Genomic DNA, 19,487 nt, shown 5'->3' with positions numbered 1-19,487 from the left:
ACAGTCAAACTTAACAGCTATTGTTTCCTGAAAGGAAGCAGGCTAACAGTGTCATACTGAAATAGCTATTTCCATGGACAGTGGTTTCAAGATGAGCAAAGGCTGACCAGTGCCAACTCTGGGTCTTTGTAATGGATGCATTATGCAAGCCAGTCTTTGTCTCACAATCTTTATCTTTCTGCCTCAAACATGTGAATGAGATGGAATGGCATCATTGCATTCACTTTTACTGAATGCCATTTTCATACCATTAAAATACGTCACTTTTCCAAGCACTAGTGCTTTACAACAGGTATGTTTCTAAGTTCCAAAAATCTGTGTGTATAAATCTGATCATTTCAATACTTGAGCTTTTCAAGTAGACTTACAACTAAGTCTAATGTGGGTTACAAGTTTTTTGTGTGTTTGTTTTTTATAATCATTTTCTAAAGTTGATTCTAGCTTTTCTCCCTTTGAGTTAAAATTAAAAGGCCACTCTTGAATCAAATCTCTGGCTTCAGGGTATAGTTCCTTATTTCTATTTGGGTTTCTAGTGATATGAACACCAAATTGCCAGCACAATTCTATGCTCTTCTGCCCACTCTAACTGTAAAGTGAAGTCTTGAAAGAAATGACGTCAGACTTCATGGGATGGAGAAAACTCAGTGCTTAGTAAGTGTTAAAACGATACTTATGGGTTCAGAGCCAGGCATTTGTTTCCTCATGAAGCTTTCAAAACAGAAGATACTTGAACTTAATTAGATTGCTGAAGAAGAGCCTTCTCTATAAGGCTCTGTGACTTCAGACAAAGCTTTCTGCCTCTAAGCTTAGGTACAAAACCCCTGTATGAAGACCACCTTCCCAGAAGAGAAATGTTCATAGAATTGATAGGTCATTCTCCTAAAAGTGTTTTCTTGAAATCTCAAATAGAAAACAAGTGTATAAACTTACTGCATGTTTCTGCCAATAATCTCTTAAAACAGGCCTCTTTTTTTTATGCACGACAACTTCCTGCATATCTTCAAGAGATGGATGCTGGCCAATTTCCTCCTCAAATGGTAACATGTACTCATCTACAGGTCCTGAAATGTAAAAAAGGAAAATCCATTGAAATGATTCCTGACTAGTACAAGCTCTTTAAAATACATTCTGTATCCCACTTTTCCCATTCTGTATTAGATAATGAAAGGAGAGAAATGGACTCCTAGCTGTACTTGTATCACAGTGGGACCAGAATCTAATTTATGAGAAACCAAAAGGTCTGTTTTTATGAGTTTTTGATGGCTGCTTGTTGAAGACAGGGTCAGACTAAAGAGTTTGGCTGGCTTTGAACTCTTGAACTTCACATTCAGCCTTCCAGGCTATTTTACAATACATATGCTGAATGCCCATGTCTATATATGACAAAGAGGTGTTGGCACTTAGAAATCAAGCTGGGAATCCCTCTTCATTTCAACAAGTCATATAAGAATATTAACATTCTGAGCATGTTAGCACCTCCAAAAACTAGACATCTATGGCATGCTCACACACCCTACATGACCACTTGAGTAACTGATGCACTTTCTGAGTTTCTATCCCCTCACAAACATATTTTTATTATACTTATAATGCTATTTATTTTTATATTCAAGAAACAAAGGTGCTTCAACCAGAATTTCCATCAAGTCAAAATGTAACTCATGACAAAATGCTTTGAGGGACATAACTTGTTTTTCTTAGATATCAGACATGAAAGCACATATTTTATCTACCAGTGAAGTTGGAATTGCTCTACTTTGTAAATAAAATAGCTCAGAAAGTTAAAAGTTTTGGAACAGAGGTATGTGACTATTAAGAAGTGGAGTTGAAATCTAAATCTAAAGTCTGTACTTTCCTCCTCGTCACTCAAAACATGTCACTTCTGCACAGTTTCATTGACCAGAGAGAAACAGATGTGCATATATTAGCTTTGTGCAAAGTATAAAGATGTAGCGAACACTTCAAACAGAATCCTGAACTGAAAGAGGCACTGACTGAGCCCTGGACCAGTGGTTTAGGCACCGTCTCTTATTGCTACACTCAGTTGTACCTGCATGTGCATGCCACAATATTCATATGGAGATCGGAGGACACCTTGCAAGGAATGGTAGCTTCTCACCTTCCACTATATGAGACCCAGGACCAAAATCAGGTCATGAGAATTGTCCACTGAGCCATTTCACCCGCCCTGTGGAAACCTTTGGATAGCTGAAGAACTGCTTAGTATGTCCAGTGTTAGTACTAACACGCTAGAATTTCAATCTTTGTTTGGTTCACGGGTCAATGACACTGGCACCAATCGATGACAGTTTATAAAAATACAGACTGCTCAGCCCAGGCTGCTGATTCTTTTTAAAAATGTGTATGGTGGGTTTGCCTGCACGTGTGCACCACAACTATGAGTGGCACCCATGAAGGAAGAGCAACCAATGTTCTTAACAACCAACCTATTTCCCCAGCCTTCAGAGGCTTATTTTTAATAAGATTCCTAGAAATTGGTCAAGTTTGAACTGCTGAATTTTAACTAACAACTAGATAAAAACTTAAATGCACTCATAAATATGGTTCACTTTCCCTTTGGCCCTGATTTCTGTCTTGTGACATAGCCTGCTCTTAAGTATTTTACAGCACATAGAAGGTATTTAAGAAAAATTAGCATATAACCTTGCCTCTTACTCTGTGAATCCCCTATAACTCCTTTCCCCACAAAGTAACTCTTCTTAATCCCTAAACCACACCTTCCATTTCTTAGCACCTCATTATAGTTACTTGAATGTCTTATATACCAGGTCCGGGACTAATGGTTTACACTTCCCTCACTCTGGAGTTCATTCTCCAGAAGGTATATTATCACCTTAACTATGTATTACTTTACCACCCCACCAAGTCACAGTTTGCTAGGAAGGACTAACACTCAAGTTCTGAAGCAATGTATTTTCTTTTAGTATGTGCTATCTAACCTACTTCTATCTCTAAAGTGTCAAGCCAGTTCCTTTCATACCCAACCCTCCAAGTTCACCTTGCCGTCTGTCTCTTCTGCCACCTTATGGAGTTCATAAAAGAAAATGTAGTTATTTACTTTTTCTCTTACCATCTGCAGCAGTGCAACGAGAAGCCAGTTCCCATAGGACTAATCCCATGGCGTACATATCTATCCTCAGAAACGCGTCCCTTTGGAAGTTTATAGCACCCTCTAACACCTCTGGAGCCATATACCTCCGGGTACCAACCTGAAAAAGATTTTGAAATCAAACAATACTCCCTCATTGACTTTATGAACTCATGTTTTCTCTATGGTTTTATAGAAAGAAAACCAAATATGGTCTATTTATCCAGGGAAAGATAAATTATGATCATAACACCATAGGATATATAATAAGATGGTTTCTGGATACTCTCACCAGACAGGCTAACAGGTCTTTCCTTCCCTTTCTAGATCTAATCACAAGGAACCAAGTAATGGTTTGCTGGGAGAAGGATGGAATGGAGAAAACAGAACACTTCACTTATTGTTTGAGATTATTTTTTTAATTCTACTTTTAAAGAAAATCTTATTTACTCATAAATTCTTCTTAGTTCTTTATTTACATTTGTCCCCAACAATTTGTTATTTTGTAGTACCTTAACTGTGGCCACTAAACTAGGGCGGCTGGTGCTAGTTGGTCTTGACTGCATTTTAGTATAAATGCATTTTATGACTTGTAAACCAGTATATGCCTAATTAGATCTAGGAGGCAGCTTTGGCATCAGGCTTTCACCCTGAGGTAATGTCAAGTGACTCTGACCAACACTTTAGCAGTTCAATGCACATAGAGCAATGGTTTTCAAAAGAAAGGACAGATTAGTGAAACTACTAAGTTCACCTTTTAACTCATCTTATGAGAACATAAAGTGGCTTTCTGGCTTTTCCTGTTCTGCACAAACATTTTGACTATATTCTGAATGTCTCTCAGAGGCCTACTTTTTCACTTCTTTTACTATTACAGCTTATCTAATTTTAGTCTAAGATATGCTCTTTTATGAATCAAAGGTAGACAGTAGGGAAACTCTTTACTCATGTAGGCAATTTCTTATTTTTGCCTAAGCTTGTAATCCAATTGTAAGGACATTTATAAAATGACATGAGTCAGGTTTTTTTTTAAGTTATTAGTTTTGCAATATACCAAAAGATAAAGCTGTTGCATACATACTGTCCTGTGATTGTTAATCATAGAATAACCACAAAACTTTATCTCTAGGCCACTCCATTCTTAGTAGTACTCTTCCCAAACATGTCAGCCTTTCTAATATTCTACAACTGCTGACATTACATTGAAACAAATGTGAAACTGTTAATTAACATTGCCAGAATCCGCATACTATGACACTGAATACAGCTATATTCCTGGTGATCGAGGGAATATGGAATGAGATAAAAGAACTCAGAAATAATCAAATAACTTGAATAATTTGAAAAACAAAACTAATAAGGGCAAAGCCTTGAAAGAATCATTTGGCCTTCTAGGAAATATCACACTTTAAGATATTTTTAAGAAAATATTTATTTTATTTTTAATTGAACAGACAGGAAGGTGTATGTGCTTATGTTGTTGTGGTGCCCCCAGAGCCCATTAAAGGATGGTGGGTTACCTGGAACTGGTCTTACAGACATCTGAGCAGCCTGAGCCAGGAAACAAACTTGGTTCTTGCAAAGGAAGTAAGCACTCTTAATCCTTGGGGCATGTCTCCTACTCCTAACCTGTTCTTGTGAAGAGGTCAAGCTATCCGAGTGTAGCACCTCTCCTTGCCTCATGGTTTTTCTGAGGATAAAATATATGGGGTTTGTATCTCCTTTAGCCTTCCTAAAGGGTGCTAAATATATCTGTGCAAACCATAACTAGAATTAGACAACTTGCTCTGGCCTTTTCAGGAACTCTGAACTCTAGTAAGAAGTTTTTTAAAAATTAAATTGTAATTGAATCAATAAAGAGCCAGAGCAATAAACTGTTAGAGAGAAATGAGAATTTAATAAACTGTAGTAAGAAGGGACCCATTATTCTCCACTGTTAGGATGAGGAATTAACCACTGAAAATATTCCCTAAAGATAAATTATTTAGAACTGGATTCTTTTTTGACCAATTGTTTTTAAAAAACAATACTATCACAGCTGAATGCTGTTCTAGTGCTTGCTTAAACCTGAATAACACAACAGTGTAAAAATGCTGCCTTCTCAAACAAAAATGTATCTCTCTTTAGTAGATGATGCTTCAAAGACTACCCCACCAACTTTAGATCAAGTTAGTGCTGGTCTACTTTACATTTAGTAAGCTACTAGTACATTTAGTAGCTACTAGTACATTTAGTACTAACAGCACCATGTGCTCAGCTCAGCTCCCACTTTATAGCTGTTGCTCTTACCTGCCCATGGGTGTCACCTGCAGACTTGCCAGCCTCAAACTTTAAGGCCAACCCAAAGTCAGCAATGCAAGCTGTCAGATTGTTTTTCAACAGCACATTTTTACTTTTGATGTCCCTTTAAACAGAAAAATAAAATGTCTTAAGCAAGTTATCTTTTAAGTTTTTCTACTGAATGCAAGAAGAATGTGCTATAAAAATAAAGTTACTTAGAACTAAGAAGAGCAAAGAAAGAGTTAAGATGCTTAGGCAGAGTCTCAACCTGGCCTAAAGCACATGAATGTAGAACAAACCTGTCCTAAAAGGAGCAAGAAGGAGTCCTCTCCATAAAGCACTTTTATAGTCACTCCAGAAATGCATTTCATCTATGTTACTCCCATATGATTAGAATTTACGCTTTCTTTAAGGTAATGCATGCTTCAGATCTTTTAGCTACAAAATCCCATAGAACCAAAACTTCAGAACAACAAGAAAATTTTTAAAATTTGATAAAGTCGTTGATAAAGACTTCCATTTTCGAACGCCCTCTCCTTGCAATAGTTCTTGAACTGCATAGCCATTTTTCAAGAAAAGCACTTCTGCAAATACAGGACAGAAGCCTTTTGCCGTAACGCAGAGCTGGTACTTTGAAAAGTCTCTCAGCTGTAAGTCAGGATTATATTCTTTCTATACATCTGCCTCATGTGGTTCAACTTAAAGACAACTCTAGTGAACATGTCTAAGCTCTCATCAGTAGGTATACTCAGAAGTAGTCATTTAGTCCTACAACAGGATGAAGGTAAAATCAAATGCTCCAGAAACCAAGTGGTTTCAGTATCAAACATTTTAAAGGACCCTATAACTAATAATTTAGGGGACTCATAAAGATGAAAGAAAGAGAGGACTTTCTAAAGTCACTATTTGCAAAATCATTCTGGTGACACTCAACTACACATTTGCTAAATCAATATGTTAATACCTACTTTTAAAACAGGTATTTTAAAACTGAATAGAAGACAACAACTCAATCCCATATTTTTCCAAGAAAGGTAAATAATAGCAAACTAATTTTATTTCCCAGAAACAAACATTTTTCCTTTTTAAGATTCTAACAGTTTCTTTACTGGATGTGTACTTTTTTTTTTTTTTTTAACTGAACAGCTGTCTCCTCTTGACTGATCACTTATACTTTAGCTCAAGGAATGAATGTATATGTATCCAAAAGACAAAGAAATACTTAATCTATCCTTAATCCTATCACTGTGTATATACTAAAAATTGTCTTTAATCAAAATATTGAGTTAAAATCATTTCTCCTTTGAAATAGAGAAAATATGCTTTTATTCTCAAACACAGCTTCAGAAATTAGACAAATTGAAACATGGGATCATTAGACTTCATAAATGAGATTAACATGTACATTAACATGTACATAACAAAAATACATCCTAGCCAATCTCAAACCTAATTTTAAAAACATGAAAATCTTTGCCTCTTCAAATATGATTGAATAACCACAGCAAAAATAAAGTTTACTCCAAGAATTGTAAGTTTAAATAGCAAACATTTGAGTTTGATGGAAAGACAATACAAATCTTGTTCTACCTGTGAGATATTGCAGGCTTGTGGCCATCTTTTAAGCCAGGTATATCCTCATGTAAATATGCCAATCCTCTAGCCATGGTTTCTGCAATATGACAAAGTTCATTCCAAGAGACCACATTAGCCTTAAGAAAGTCTGACAGTGAGCCCTAAGGAAAGGAGAGGTGGGAGGAAAACACCCATGAGCTCTTGATTAAAGTTTTACATAAACAGAAACTTTTCTCTGGATATGAAAGCAACACATTCCTTTCAAATAAAAAAAAAAAAAAAAAAAAAAACTATATACAGCTGTTCAGATTTCCTTTCAATTCGTGGTAATGAACATTCAACCACAAAAGACTGACTTTAAGGCTTACTACAAAAATAAGTTCATTTCCTTGACTTTGGGAGGTTAAAAACAAGCAAACAAAAAAAGACTAGTTAAAAATCTTAGAAAAAAAACTAATCTCTAAGGTGAAACAGACTGACATTATAGAACTACACTGAAAACATAAATAACTACTAATATATAGACTCTTCCTGAGGAAATGACTTAGTTGGTAAAGTGCCGGTCACAGGACCTAAGTTCCAAGCCTTAAACCCATATTAGTCTTCAGCCCAGTGCTAGGAGGACACAGACACAGGTAGATCCCTGGAAGCATCAGTGAGCTACAGGGTCAGCAAGAGACCCTGCCTCAAGGGAAAACAACAACAACAAAGAAAAAACAAAAACCATGAAAAGCAACTGAGGAAGACACTGACAATACAACTCAGGGCCTCCACACATGCACCTTACTCATAATGATACACACGCACGCACTTGGAACCAGCCTGCGCTACACTGAAGACTTGTTTTTTTAAAAAAATTTTAACTGCAAAATGATGGAATGGCAAGTGTGCTTTGGTAATAACTACAAGTTAGTGACTCTGTGTTCATCATTAAAAAATTATAAGACAAAAATTAAAGCTAAAACGAAGTGAAGCTCATAAAATGAACTGTATCATAAGTAATACATGAAAACCATCAGCACTATCTATTCTAAAGTACTCCTAACTGCAGCACAGGAAATAAAGACTAAAGATTTTCTATCATTAGACAGTTAGGTAAAAAGCTGTTCTTTCCTTAAAGTCACTTTTTAATATTTTTATTCATAAGTGATATATATTTTGTGTCAAATATTAATCAACTGTGATAATATACTGTTCTCTTGAAATACAGCAGTTAACACTAGGTAAACCAAGTCTAGCATAACTAAACTTAAGTAGTCAGTCATTATACCTTTTCATGAAAGGCTGTGATTAGCCACAGGTCCACATCCACACTGGTGCCTCTCTTCTCTGCACCAATGAACTCAAGTATGTTCTCATGCTTCATTCCAGGTAAACTATAGACTTCATATTCATTCTGCCAGGACTGTTTGTCCTATAGTAAAAAAAATGAAAGCACAGTAAGAACACAGAGGACAAGAAAACAAATCACACTGAGCTTACTACAGTAAAAAGTGACCACAACAAAACAAGCTAATACAAGTGGTCCAACAACAAAATGAGTTCAGTACAGTGGTCTTCTGTTACTTTTTTATAAAAGAAATCTGATAGGTGATAACAATAATCCATAATAAATCCTTATTCTTTCCCAGTCTCTCAAAATCTACTTTTCTGTGTGGCTAAGTTTATAAACACAAGGATTCATCAAAAATGACCACATTTCTGTATCTTAAATGGCAACACATTCTGCTTACAAGTTACTACAAGCATTCTACAGTGTGCAGTTATTTATGCTACCAGTCACAATCACCTCAGTCATCTCCCTGAAAGATAAATTCAGATAGAACCTCAGAGAGCAGTCTCTCTGGCCTGCCCTACCCATCTCCCAAAGTCATCAGAGCCTTATGGTTATTTTTTTTTTTTAAATTATCAATTACTCATTCCTGCAAGTGATCTATGTCGACTGTATACTTCCTTACAAAATACTGTTTTGTTTTCACTATGAAAGGGCAATGAAGTTACATTATACTGTATTATATGGTAAGGAAATCTCTGTATCCAAGATTAGTTTAAATTTTGGTCTTTCTTCTTCCTTTTATAAAATCATTCATTTTAGCTGGGCTGTGGTGGCGCACACCTTTAATCTCAGCACTTGGGAGACAGATTTCTGAGTTCAAGGCCAGCTTGGTCTACAGAGTGAGTTCCAGGCCAGCCAGGGCTACACAGAGAAACCCTGTCTCGAAAAACAAAACAAATAAACAAAAAAATCATTCATTTTTCCAGTGAAGTAAAAGAATAATTGCACTATTGGTCGACAGAGTGTTTATTTTATGTTTATATCTAAATAATATATGAACATACAATATGTAAAATTATTATTCTGTCAATAAAGGCATTTGATAAAACGGCTGCTATTTCTACTCTTAATATTTAGTATCTTTTTTATATTGTTAAGATTCCTCACTCATCAAAATATGAATCTTATTATGAATCTTAGCACAACAAAATGCTTCTCTCTAAAAAAGCTACCCTGCTGCCAAGGTAAAGATAGGCTTGAGATGAGGTAAGGAGGTAAAAGCTAGGTATGTTCAGGAAACTGTCTCTGTCTAACTCTGGAGTGATGGGATTGGGTGTGTAGCTGAGACTTCACTACTAAGGGTATATTGCCAGAGCAAGGGGAAGGTGAGCCCCTGAAGTCTACCAGCAATGAGCAAAGCCGCAGCACCGCGGGACTGGGACAGCTCAGGCTGCCATGGGGATCAGCTGCATTGAAGGGAAACAGTAAACTAATACTCTGAAACCCAAATCACTGTCTCTGAGGAATTACCAACAAATAAATTTTTTTAAAGTGACATATATGTCTTATTTGAGTATTTATATATACTCAAAAATGCAATGAAGAGAAATCAAAGTCTGGCCATGTAACTGCAAACACTGATTCTAAAGTAAAGCACAAAGTCTACTGCTCTTTCTTGTCAAGGAGACAACAAGACAACTACCCAGACAGTGAGCTTATTTTTGTGACTGGAATACTTTAGATTTTATTAACAAAAGATTGACTATATGTTTATGTACTGTGACTCCAATTCTGCAGACAAAGCCTAATGCTGCATTAAATCATTCCATTTCTCAGTTGTGACAGCAGCACAGGCAGGCTAGACTACTTTCCCATCTATGACAAACAATCACTTTAGAATGGAAAGTTTGTGTTTTCAGGCTGTCTATGAGCTATAATGTCCTAACCAGTTACAGCTTTAAAAATACAGAAGCAGATAGATTAGAGAACTTCAATAAACATACCTGTATCGGAAATATTTTGACAGCCACATATTCATTGAGCAACTGGGCTTTCCAGACACAACCAAATCTCCCCCTTGCTTTCACTTCTAACAGCTGCAATGGCTTCAACCCTAGTAATGGGGAAGGTGGAGGTGGTCCTGGGTCCTAGAGATAAATAATAATACTGCTATAAATAAGTAGAATATAAGACATTGATTCTGAAATGATGAAAGGCTGGTTATATTGAAGAATGCTCTAACAGAGACCATGAACACATGAGGGACTGTAACGTCAACGGGATGTTAACTTTCAGCCTGTGAGAATGTAGATGCTAGGGAATTAGTGGGAACCACTAAGCAGGCAGTGTTTAACAACATCAGTGCTGCTGCTACTTTAGGAAAAGGTGAAAAGAGTAGGCAGACAATCTAACCAGTGTTCTCAAGACGTTCTGTGAATTTCAGAACACTCTTAATAGTATGTCATTGGCTTTATCCAGTTGATATTCTCTTAAAGGATATAGATTTTAAAAGTATCAAAACAGCAAAGTATGAGCATTTCTCAAAAAAAAAAAACAACAACAACAACAAAAGTCTCAAAATCTAATACTTTCTCTAATGACTGTCTAACATTAACTTTTTTCTTCATTAATTTTACAATGTCCAGTCATTTCAAACAAGTATATAATCCAAGCACTCAGCAGACAGAGACAGGTAGATTCTGTGAATTCAAGGCTGCTCCGGTCTACAGAGCAAGTACCAGGGCAGAGAGGGCTATACAGAGAAACCTTGTCTCAAAAACAAACAAACAAAAAAAAAAAAAAAAAAAAAAAACAAGCAAAAGAAGAAAGAAATGTTTCTATAGACAAACTTTGTTTGTTCATTCTTACTTTTCAAGATACTAATAGTTCATCCCTTTAACTATTCTCCAAAACTGACCAGAAATAAAGATCATGTTCTAAGGATAATTGAAAAGAAAAATAAAACAAAGTATAAAGAAATGTAGAAAAGTGATAGTCATAGTTGGAAAGATGGAATGGGAAATAAAAGACAGGAGTGTTGCAATGATGGATCTTTAAAATAGGGCCAGGAAACTACATGAAAATGCGGAAGGCAAGGAAAATCCCTATGCCAATAGACTAGCAACCCTTTGCTCGAAGTGTTTTATCAGCTTACTATCTGCAACTAAAGCAAGATGGAAGAAGCTTCTGGAAACAAACAGAAAAAGCATCAGAAATGTTTCAATGGCTATTTAAGTTTTGTGAGAAGGAACTAAAATCTTTGTGGCAGGACCCCTGGTGGTACTTCATATACTTAAAAATGATATTTTTAAATCCAAGATCAGTACATCTTACCCTAACTTTCTTCTCTCTTTTTAGGTCTTTATAATGTTCCAAACTTATAGTGCTCCTTGTAGGCATCCTTCAGGCACCAGGCTGTTAGGGAATCTATGAATTTTCTATCAGGCATCAGATTACCCCAGTGAAAAGGAGTTCCAAATACATATGGAAAAAGAATGCAACTTGTAGGCAGCCCCTTAAAGGCTTGAAAACTCCTATTTTAAAAGTAAGGCAGAAGAAAGACTTCCTGTGATTCATTCTGAAGTCATGTTTGTTTTCAAATGTCTACAAAGTTGCTGTTCCTCTCAAACTAAAAATATAAGGTTAATAAAGCCAAAGTGCTTCCATTTAGCAGAATGATGGACCAAAGAGGTTGTCTACAGGCTCTACAGGAAGGCAGGCTCTGGATAGCTGCTGTGGGAAGCATCTCCTTCCTTACCACTCTACAACCATCTCTGCCTGTACTATGATTCTACTGACAGGAACAGGAACAAGCTGACTGAGGGGACTGGAAAGGAAAAGGCGAACACTAATCTACCAAAGGCAAAGAAAACTATCCCGTCTGCAAGGTTCAAGAATAAGTACAAGTTTATAAAGAAATAGCTAAATAGAAATGGCAATAATCAGTTTTTCAAAGCACCAATACTATAATCTTCAGACACTAACTGAAAGAAGAGAGGAGAGGAGGATAGCACAGCCACTGACCAATAATGTCTCGAGAGATAATATACACATCTACTGTGTTCAGAAGGGCGCCAAGTACAGACATGAATCTAGTCCATGAAACAGGACTGAGATCACATCTTCAGTACCTCAGATTAATATAACAGTAGGTTAAAGTATATTAAATGTTTTCTAGATAGAAAGATAACCTTGAAAGGTCCTATAGGCTTACAAGCCTTTCCTTAGTAAATTTTAACATACTTTTTGTCTCAGAGAAAAATCTTGGATCAACATTTAATATTACAATTTTACTCATAATTTTTCCATTAATTGCTACAAAACATACAACTGTAAAATTTTCTTGACAGTATAAAAAATTTAAATAAAAAGCCAAAATACTGGCCAATATTCAAAAAGGAAGAAAGTGATCTACAAAGGTTCATTCTTACCAATATCACACCTTTTTGAGATGTACTCTTAACTACAATTTAATATTTACAAATCCTTAAGATTGGGCTTAAAACACGTGTCATCATAAAAATAACTACACAATACTATCAAAACTATCAAATCATTGATAGACCTTTTTGCTTTCTTAGCAACAAGTTACTAAGATGAAGTTTTAAATAAATCCCTAAAATCTAGGTTTTAATTATTGTATAAGAATATTAAAAAATTACTCTGTTTATTAGTATCCATAGGAGTAATTTATTCAGAATACCTCGGTATTTGTTTCTAGGAATGAAGACTTCTATCATTAAACATATGAACCCCTAAGGCAACAAATGGGAACTTACGCTTCCTGGTGGCATTCGTGAAGCATAGCTTTGCCGAGCTACCCAGAAACTCTTGGAAGACAGAAATTCTCCCCCCAAGTTCCCAGTGCTCTTTTAACCATTCATTCAATACATAAAACTAAGAAGATGTGCATCATAAGTGGCTCTACTATGCTGCCTTCTCAGGACATCAGAAAGTATGCTGAAATTGCAGTTACTGGTAAATTCTGACTGTCCAAAGCACCTACACAGTAGCATTAGTATACACATTTGGGGTACTCCTTAAAGGGGCAGCAAAGCCATCTGTCATCGATTCTGCTTATTTCTGAGTTAAGTGTACATTATAATACAAACAGCCCTAACCTTCAAGACAGCAACAGATTTGTCAAAGGTGTTATTTATGCAGCAAATTCATTAGCTAGAGATGACATTGGAAAGTGTATTTTAAGTTAAAAGATAATGAGCTAGACCAGAAGGTCATCTCTTATTCAAATGAGTACAGGCTGGCATTTAAATATATGAAATACTATTAAAATTAAAAATACTGAGTTCTTAGGGCTAATGCTCCCATTAGGCTTTATCTTTGAATCACAAGAAACAGTACTTTCTACAGCCTACCTTAGATAAGTATAACTACTGTTAACAAGCCTTCAAATCCAAATGTTTTTACTATGTCAAATGAATAATATTTGGATACAAAAGAGGGAACTTTTATAACAAAATGTAGATAAACTATAAAAAATGCAAAGTAAAGCAACAATAACAAAACTCTAAGGACAAATGTTTTGTGTGCATCCACAGCTTTCACAACCATAAAACAAACATCAATGCATCTTACCTCTATCATTATATGAAAGGCGTGCTTGTGAAGAAAAAACACAGGCAAAAGAAATTACGATTCATATTCAGAATGAAATGAAAAATGACACATCAGTTACAAAGGTGAAAGAATGATTTAGCTTTTTAAGAGTTGACAGTGATTCAATGGGATATATTTTTAAGATAAGAATGGAAAACACATTCCTTATAACCAGAGGAAAGTGTTATTTTTAAAAATATAAAGGAAAAATCCTTAGATTGTACCTATTAGGGTATTAGTAGAAAATGTTTAATGTAAAAATAACTCCAAATTACCTGATATAATGGGCTTCAAGCCAGCAAGTAAAAGAAATTTCAAATATTAGGTATTACTTGTAAAGATTTTAAAGTCTAAAGCGTGAGTGTAAACAGGCAATTCTGGGGACTATAGGAGCTGCAATTAGCTTCTGAACAGCAGAGGGCAGTATTGCCTTTAACAAACACCAGGAATCAGTCCTGAGGAAATCCAGTTCTCTCAGACCAGGGATTCTAACAGCTTTCAAGAGTGTATGCATACATGTGTAGGGATGTGTGCATGGAGGTTAGGGGACCGCGTCAGGTGTCATTCCAAAAGTGCCATTTGCAAGTGTCCCCAAGCAGGCTAGGATGGCCAGTAAGGCCTAGGAATACACCTGCCTCAACTATTATACTGCTGGGATTACAAACATGCAGCATCCCACCCAACCTGCCTGCCTGTTTAGTTGTTTGTTTTCCCCTGCCTTCCGCATATGTCCTAAGGATCAGACTTGCGTGTTTGTACCTTTGTGAGTTGTGATGTCTCTCCAACTCTAGGGTTTGTTTGTTTGTTTTGTTTTGTGTTGTATTGTTGTGTTATTTTGGAGCTATTTTGGTTGTTGTTTTTGGGTTTGGGTTTGAGGTTTTTGTTGTTTTCTAGCGTGGTGGTGGTGGTTTGGGTTTTTGTTTTGGTTTGATTGTTTGGCTTTTTGTTTGTTTGTTTTGCTTTTTTAGCAGCTTTCATAAGAACCTCTGAAATTTCCTACTTTCAGCGAGTGAATTACCTCACTCACTTCTTTGGAAGGCACTAGGTGAAACACAGAATAATGTCATGTGTGTGCTCAGGAAAGACGAACCAGGAAGAAAACACAAAGAACAATGGCCAGAATTAAACAAAACCTGGTGATAAACTAGACCTGTTTCAAACCTCCCTGTCCAGCTGTAGCAACATGAATAAATCAAAATAATCCTAACAGAACAGGATTTAAATGACTTAGTTCACAGTCTGAATTAAGCATTTATTAGCAGTTCAAAATATGGTTCCAGTATTATAACAACTTTAAATTTACAAAGTAGGTAACAACTGAATAAGTAGTAGTCCCTTGGAAATAAGTATCTAGGCACATTTTTTCAGTGCCTAGATTTTAAGGATGTCAGGCAGTAAAAGAAAACAAGCCACCACAAAAGAGATAACTGCCTAAATTTTAAATTAAGTAAAATACATGTTAACCACTGCTAGAGAGCTTAAAAACTCCAAACAAAGGACCACATTCCCCAGTTGCCACTATTTCTACAGAGAACAGTACCACTAATAAAAAGAAATGACAGTTCACTTATCTCTACCAGTTATTTGCTGGAATTTCATCCTGTGATAATCATCCAAGGCTATTTGTATCCATGGAAAAGCCAGCTTAATCCTACCACACCGTGAGAGAGCCTCTCTTTCACAGGAAATGCAAAGGCACAAGAATCACTGGGATCTTGTTTAAATACAAGAACTTTCAGAGCTAACAATGTCAGTGCAAGTAAATGGTACTCTTAATCTTAGAAAATATTATGCCTACTCTGAAATTTCCTAACTAATGAAAAGAATAAGCTATAAAATACCCAACGCAAAAATGAAGATAAAACCAAGCCTTAATGTGATAAAAAATGGGCAACAAAAACAAAAATAACTAAAAAAAAAAAAAAAAAAAACAGATTTTAAGTATAGTTTTATGGATATACTTCTCAATAAATGAACATTAGAACAAAAAGACACAAAGTAAGTAAGAGACACCAAGGACATGCTTTTTCAAAGTAGAAATTGTTACAGTATATAGTCAAAACAGCAAAAGAGATCACTGACTATTCAAACAGATATAAGTTCACCAAACAAACTGGATTCCCAAAGTGCAAACAGTGGCTTTGAGCACTCAGCACTGAAAGTGTAAGTAACTAAACATCAAATCAGTACCTTAATGCCAAGTAATTAGGTTTCCAGATTAGAAAGAGACTTGCTGCTTATCAAGAAGAAAGGAAATTACTGCCAAACATCAGAAAATATAAAACTTCATTCACCCATTCAGTTATTCACTCATTCAAACAAAGTTTACTGACTACAATGTTCGTGTTAAACACTAACTACTCAAACTCTTACGAGCTTCACAGAAGATAGACTAGTTGATGATTTGAACTAATAAATGTATAATTAAAAAGTAAAAGCAGTACAAAGAAGTCACTACCTTGTTATGTATCTGTAAGGCAACCTCACTTAAATAAACTGGCTCGTTTTTCCCTGAGGAGAGCACCCTGAAGAAAATATATAAATAAGGCAGCAGAGGCACTGGTATAAATGAAAAACTATACTGGGAGACATCCTAGGTTTTAGATTACACACTCACATGGACAAGTGCTACATTTATTGAAAACCAGATTGGAAACAACAATCATTGTCCTTGAATAGGAAGTTCTAAAAGACATCCACGTGCAGCTATCTGGTAAGCGGTTAGCTATGTACATCTAAAATTCAAGTCAATCATTCTAAAAATAGAGACTTTTACATACTACTCATAAATACACATACAACATGTACTACAAACTTTATTTAATCCCAACACATACATACATGAACAGAGAAAGACAGAAAGAGAGAGAGAATATCTTAAGTGTATCTAGCTAGACAGGTAAGTAGTTTCCAATTATATTTATTTAGACACCATAACAACAATGTCTTCTTAGGACTATCAAGTATGTATGCTATGTAAAAACTGACAAATTCTAAACATGTCTTCTCTTAAGACATTTAATTATCATATATTCTTAGAAATGTCACATCTTCATTTTTTAGACTATCAACAAACAAAAACAGAAATAAAACCCATAAAAAAAATAAGACAGTAACTTGAGAACAAATGTTTCTGAACTAGAAAAGGACGGGCATAGATTAATAGATGACTAAATCTGATCAAATGGGTCAGCTACAATGTCCGACCCATCTGTCAAATGGGTCAGCTACAATGTCCGACCCATCTGTCAATGGGTCAGCCATGGCTCTGTTACTTAGATCCCAAGTTTCTTCATAGTTTCTCTCCTTACTTTTCCCGAAAACAAATAAAAACTGCAATGTGGATAAAATAAGGACTCTGAACAGGTTCCCTAATCAGTTAACAGCACAGAGTTGCCAGCACTGGGCGTAAAGTCTCCAGGAGATACAGGGAAAGCCTATTCTCCTCTTAGTTGCTGTTCAAAAGCTGAGGGTTAGGAATAGCTATAAAGAAAGCTTACCTTTATCTAATTTAACATTTACAACCTCTAAGTGAAAGATGAAAAATAGAAATGAATATGTATACATAAAAGTAAATTCTGGTATGCAAAAATTATTTAACCACCAGGCTGTATAGGCACAAATAAAAACCTATATTCAGTATGAAACGGTGAACTATAATTAATTTTCCTTAATTTAGTTTTCTTTGGACCCCATCAAATTACGTATTAAAATAAGCTGTCCAATCAGTGGACAGTAGCTCCTGAGTAAATGGCAGACATTGCCACTTGGGCTGGGATTATAAGTCAGGTCATTTTACCTATTAGTGCCCTTTCTCATCAATTAAATAGACTTGACAGAACAGATATTTCATAGTACATCAGTAGCACTTTCTATGGAAGTCACTCCTTTTGGTCAGTTCTGAAGTTTTGACTACAGGACAATGACAGCTGACATTTACTGAGCATTTTAACACTGGTCAACAACTCAAGTGCAGTTCTCCCTGCAGTACAAAATGTCAATCAGATCTTTCCTGCACTGCCACTCCCTTCGAATCACTTTACCTTCATTTTCCAAGTACAAAGCCAACTAAGCAGCTTGTTTTTGCCTTTGCTTGTAACTGTGAGCTTCAAGAGGACAAGCAGAGAGCATCCTGCACGTGTACTAAACAGCGTGCTGAGTGCAGGGCTGAGAGCAGGGAGGCAAGCACCAAAACCAGACAGACAGGCACCCACAGTATTTACTTCATTAACAAACTCTTCTACTTCTACTATTTCAAATGAATAGAAAAGGGTTTTAAAGCAGTGGTACAGCTAGGAATGAAGAGAGAGGTCTAGGATAAGGTCCAGGAAATGAGACTGATGTGGAGAAGCAAAGAAGGTGTGCCGACTCCTGCTAATACTTGCTCTCAAGAAAAGATGAAGTGTGCCCTCTGGGAGTCCACTTCTAGGCTGGCAAAAGAAAAGCTGCATTCCAGATGCTAAGAACTGAATGGGTCACCTGCAGTGGTATGTTTCTTTCCAAAGCACTCATAAAACTCACTTTTACGAATTAAGTGTAGTATACAGCTGTACTCTAACTGGGTTAAGCTCCATGGTTTTTGTCTTTCTCTCATTCCTTTTTTACTTTTGGATACAGAATTCTCAATCTCCAAATAACTGTATTTAAGCACTTGTAAATAGAAAACAAGTGTATGTGCTTGGTGAGGGTAATTTTTCAAGCTGTGTGTCTATCAATAATTTTTTAAAATTTGCTTAGAAGTATATATTAAATGAAGGTGAAAATTTAGTTACTGAATAAAAAAACAATTACATATCACAATGAGACACAAAAGAAAAAACATCTATAGTAACCTTGCACCATTCTTAAGAATATATATATACAAAGATGTATAAAACAAGTTTAAAACAGCATTATATCATGTTTTAAGCATGGTTGAAAATATTTGTCAAATATATATTCTCCTATCAGAAATCTCATACAAACTACTAAACTGGTAAAGTGTGTGTGTGTGTGTGTGTGTGTGTGTGTGTGTGTGTGTGTGACTAAACTGGTAAAATGTGTGTATGTGTGTGTGTGTGTGTGGTGTGTATGTGTAATACATATATATATTTACATATATCCCTGTATACCTTAAATGTACAAAATTTGTACCAACACACACTAAGTGTTGGTATCTCCTGAGTATACAATAGTACCCTACTAAGTTTCATTTAAAGATGCATCTTTTAATGGATTGAGATAAATAGCACATGAAGCTGAAAGACTATTTTTCTACATTGTTAAAGTCTGTAAAAGAAAAATAGTATATTTAATAGTTCATAAGAAAAAAATCCATAAACTAGAACAGATGAGGCTAGAGAAAGTTATCCAAGGATGTATACCAATCTTGAAATTATTTATAGAAAATGATAAAAGAAATGCAAATGATTTCTCATTTTGATACAACTCATTCGAAATAATTTGTGTCCATAAATCAAACAAAGTCTTCCTTCAGACAGAAGAGAAACAACACGTATTAATAAACTGCAGTCATTAAGCTGCCAACCTACTTCTTTAACAGCTTCCTCCCAGATTCAAACATTCATCTCTCAGGATAACTGCTTAAAACAAGAAAGTACACAACTCAAAACAGTTTCAGGAAACCCCTGG

The 19,487-nt window shown here is 35.7% G+C and overlaps 1 protein-coding gene across 2 annotated transcripts in view; it reads right to left on the bottom strand.

The window, feature by feature from the left end:
• Acvr2a (activin A receptor type 2A) overlaps window positions 1-19,487 on the bottom strand; it is an 81,204-nt gene that overhangs the window by 3,646 nt on the left and 58,071 nt on the right. Inside the window, exons 6-12 of one of the 2 annotated variants that reach the window (XM_034494417.2) lie at window positions 13,836-13,859; window positions 10,244-10,387; window positions 8,235-8,378; window positions 6,980-7,125; window positions 5,399-5,513; window positions 3,092-3,230; window positions 931-1,061 (exon numbers count right to left, since the gene is read on the bottom strand). In XM_034494417.2, coding sequence (XP_034350308.1) covers window positions 931-1,061; window positions 3,092-3,230; window positions 5,399-5,513; window positions 6,980-7,125; window positions 8,235-8,378; window positions 10,244-10,387; window positions 13,836-13,859 — 843 coding nt within the window. The remainder of the gene's footprint in view (window positions 1-930; window positions 1,062-3,091; window positions 3,231-5,398; window positions 5,514-6,979; window positions 7,126-8,234; window positions 8,379-10,243; window positions 10,388-13,835; window positions 13,860-19,487) is intronic. The other variant, XM_076928721.1, reaches the window with a different exon arrangement.

The sequence above is a fragment of the Arvicanthis niloticus genome, chromosome 2 (genome assembly GCF_011762505.2).
Source record: "Arvicanthis niloticus isolate mArvNil1 chromosome 2, mArvNil1.pat.X, whole genome shotgun sequence".
Classification (NCBI taxonomy): Eukaryota; Metazoa; Chordata; class Mammalia; order Rodentia; family Muridae; genus Arvicanthis; species Arvicanthis niloticus.
This window is presented reverse-complemented; position numbering and strand designations above follow the sequence as displayed.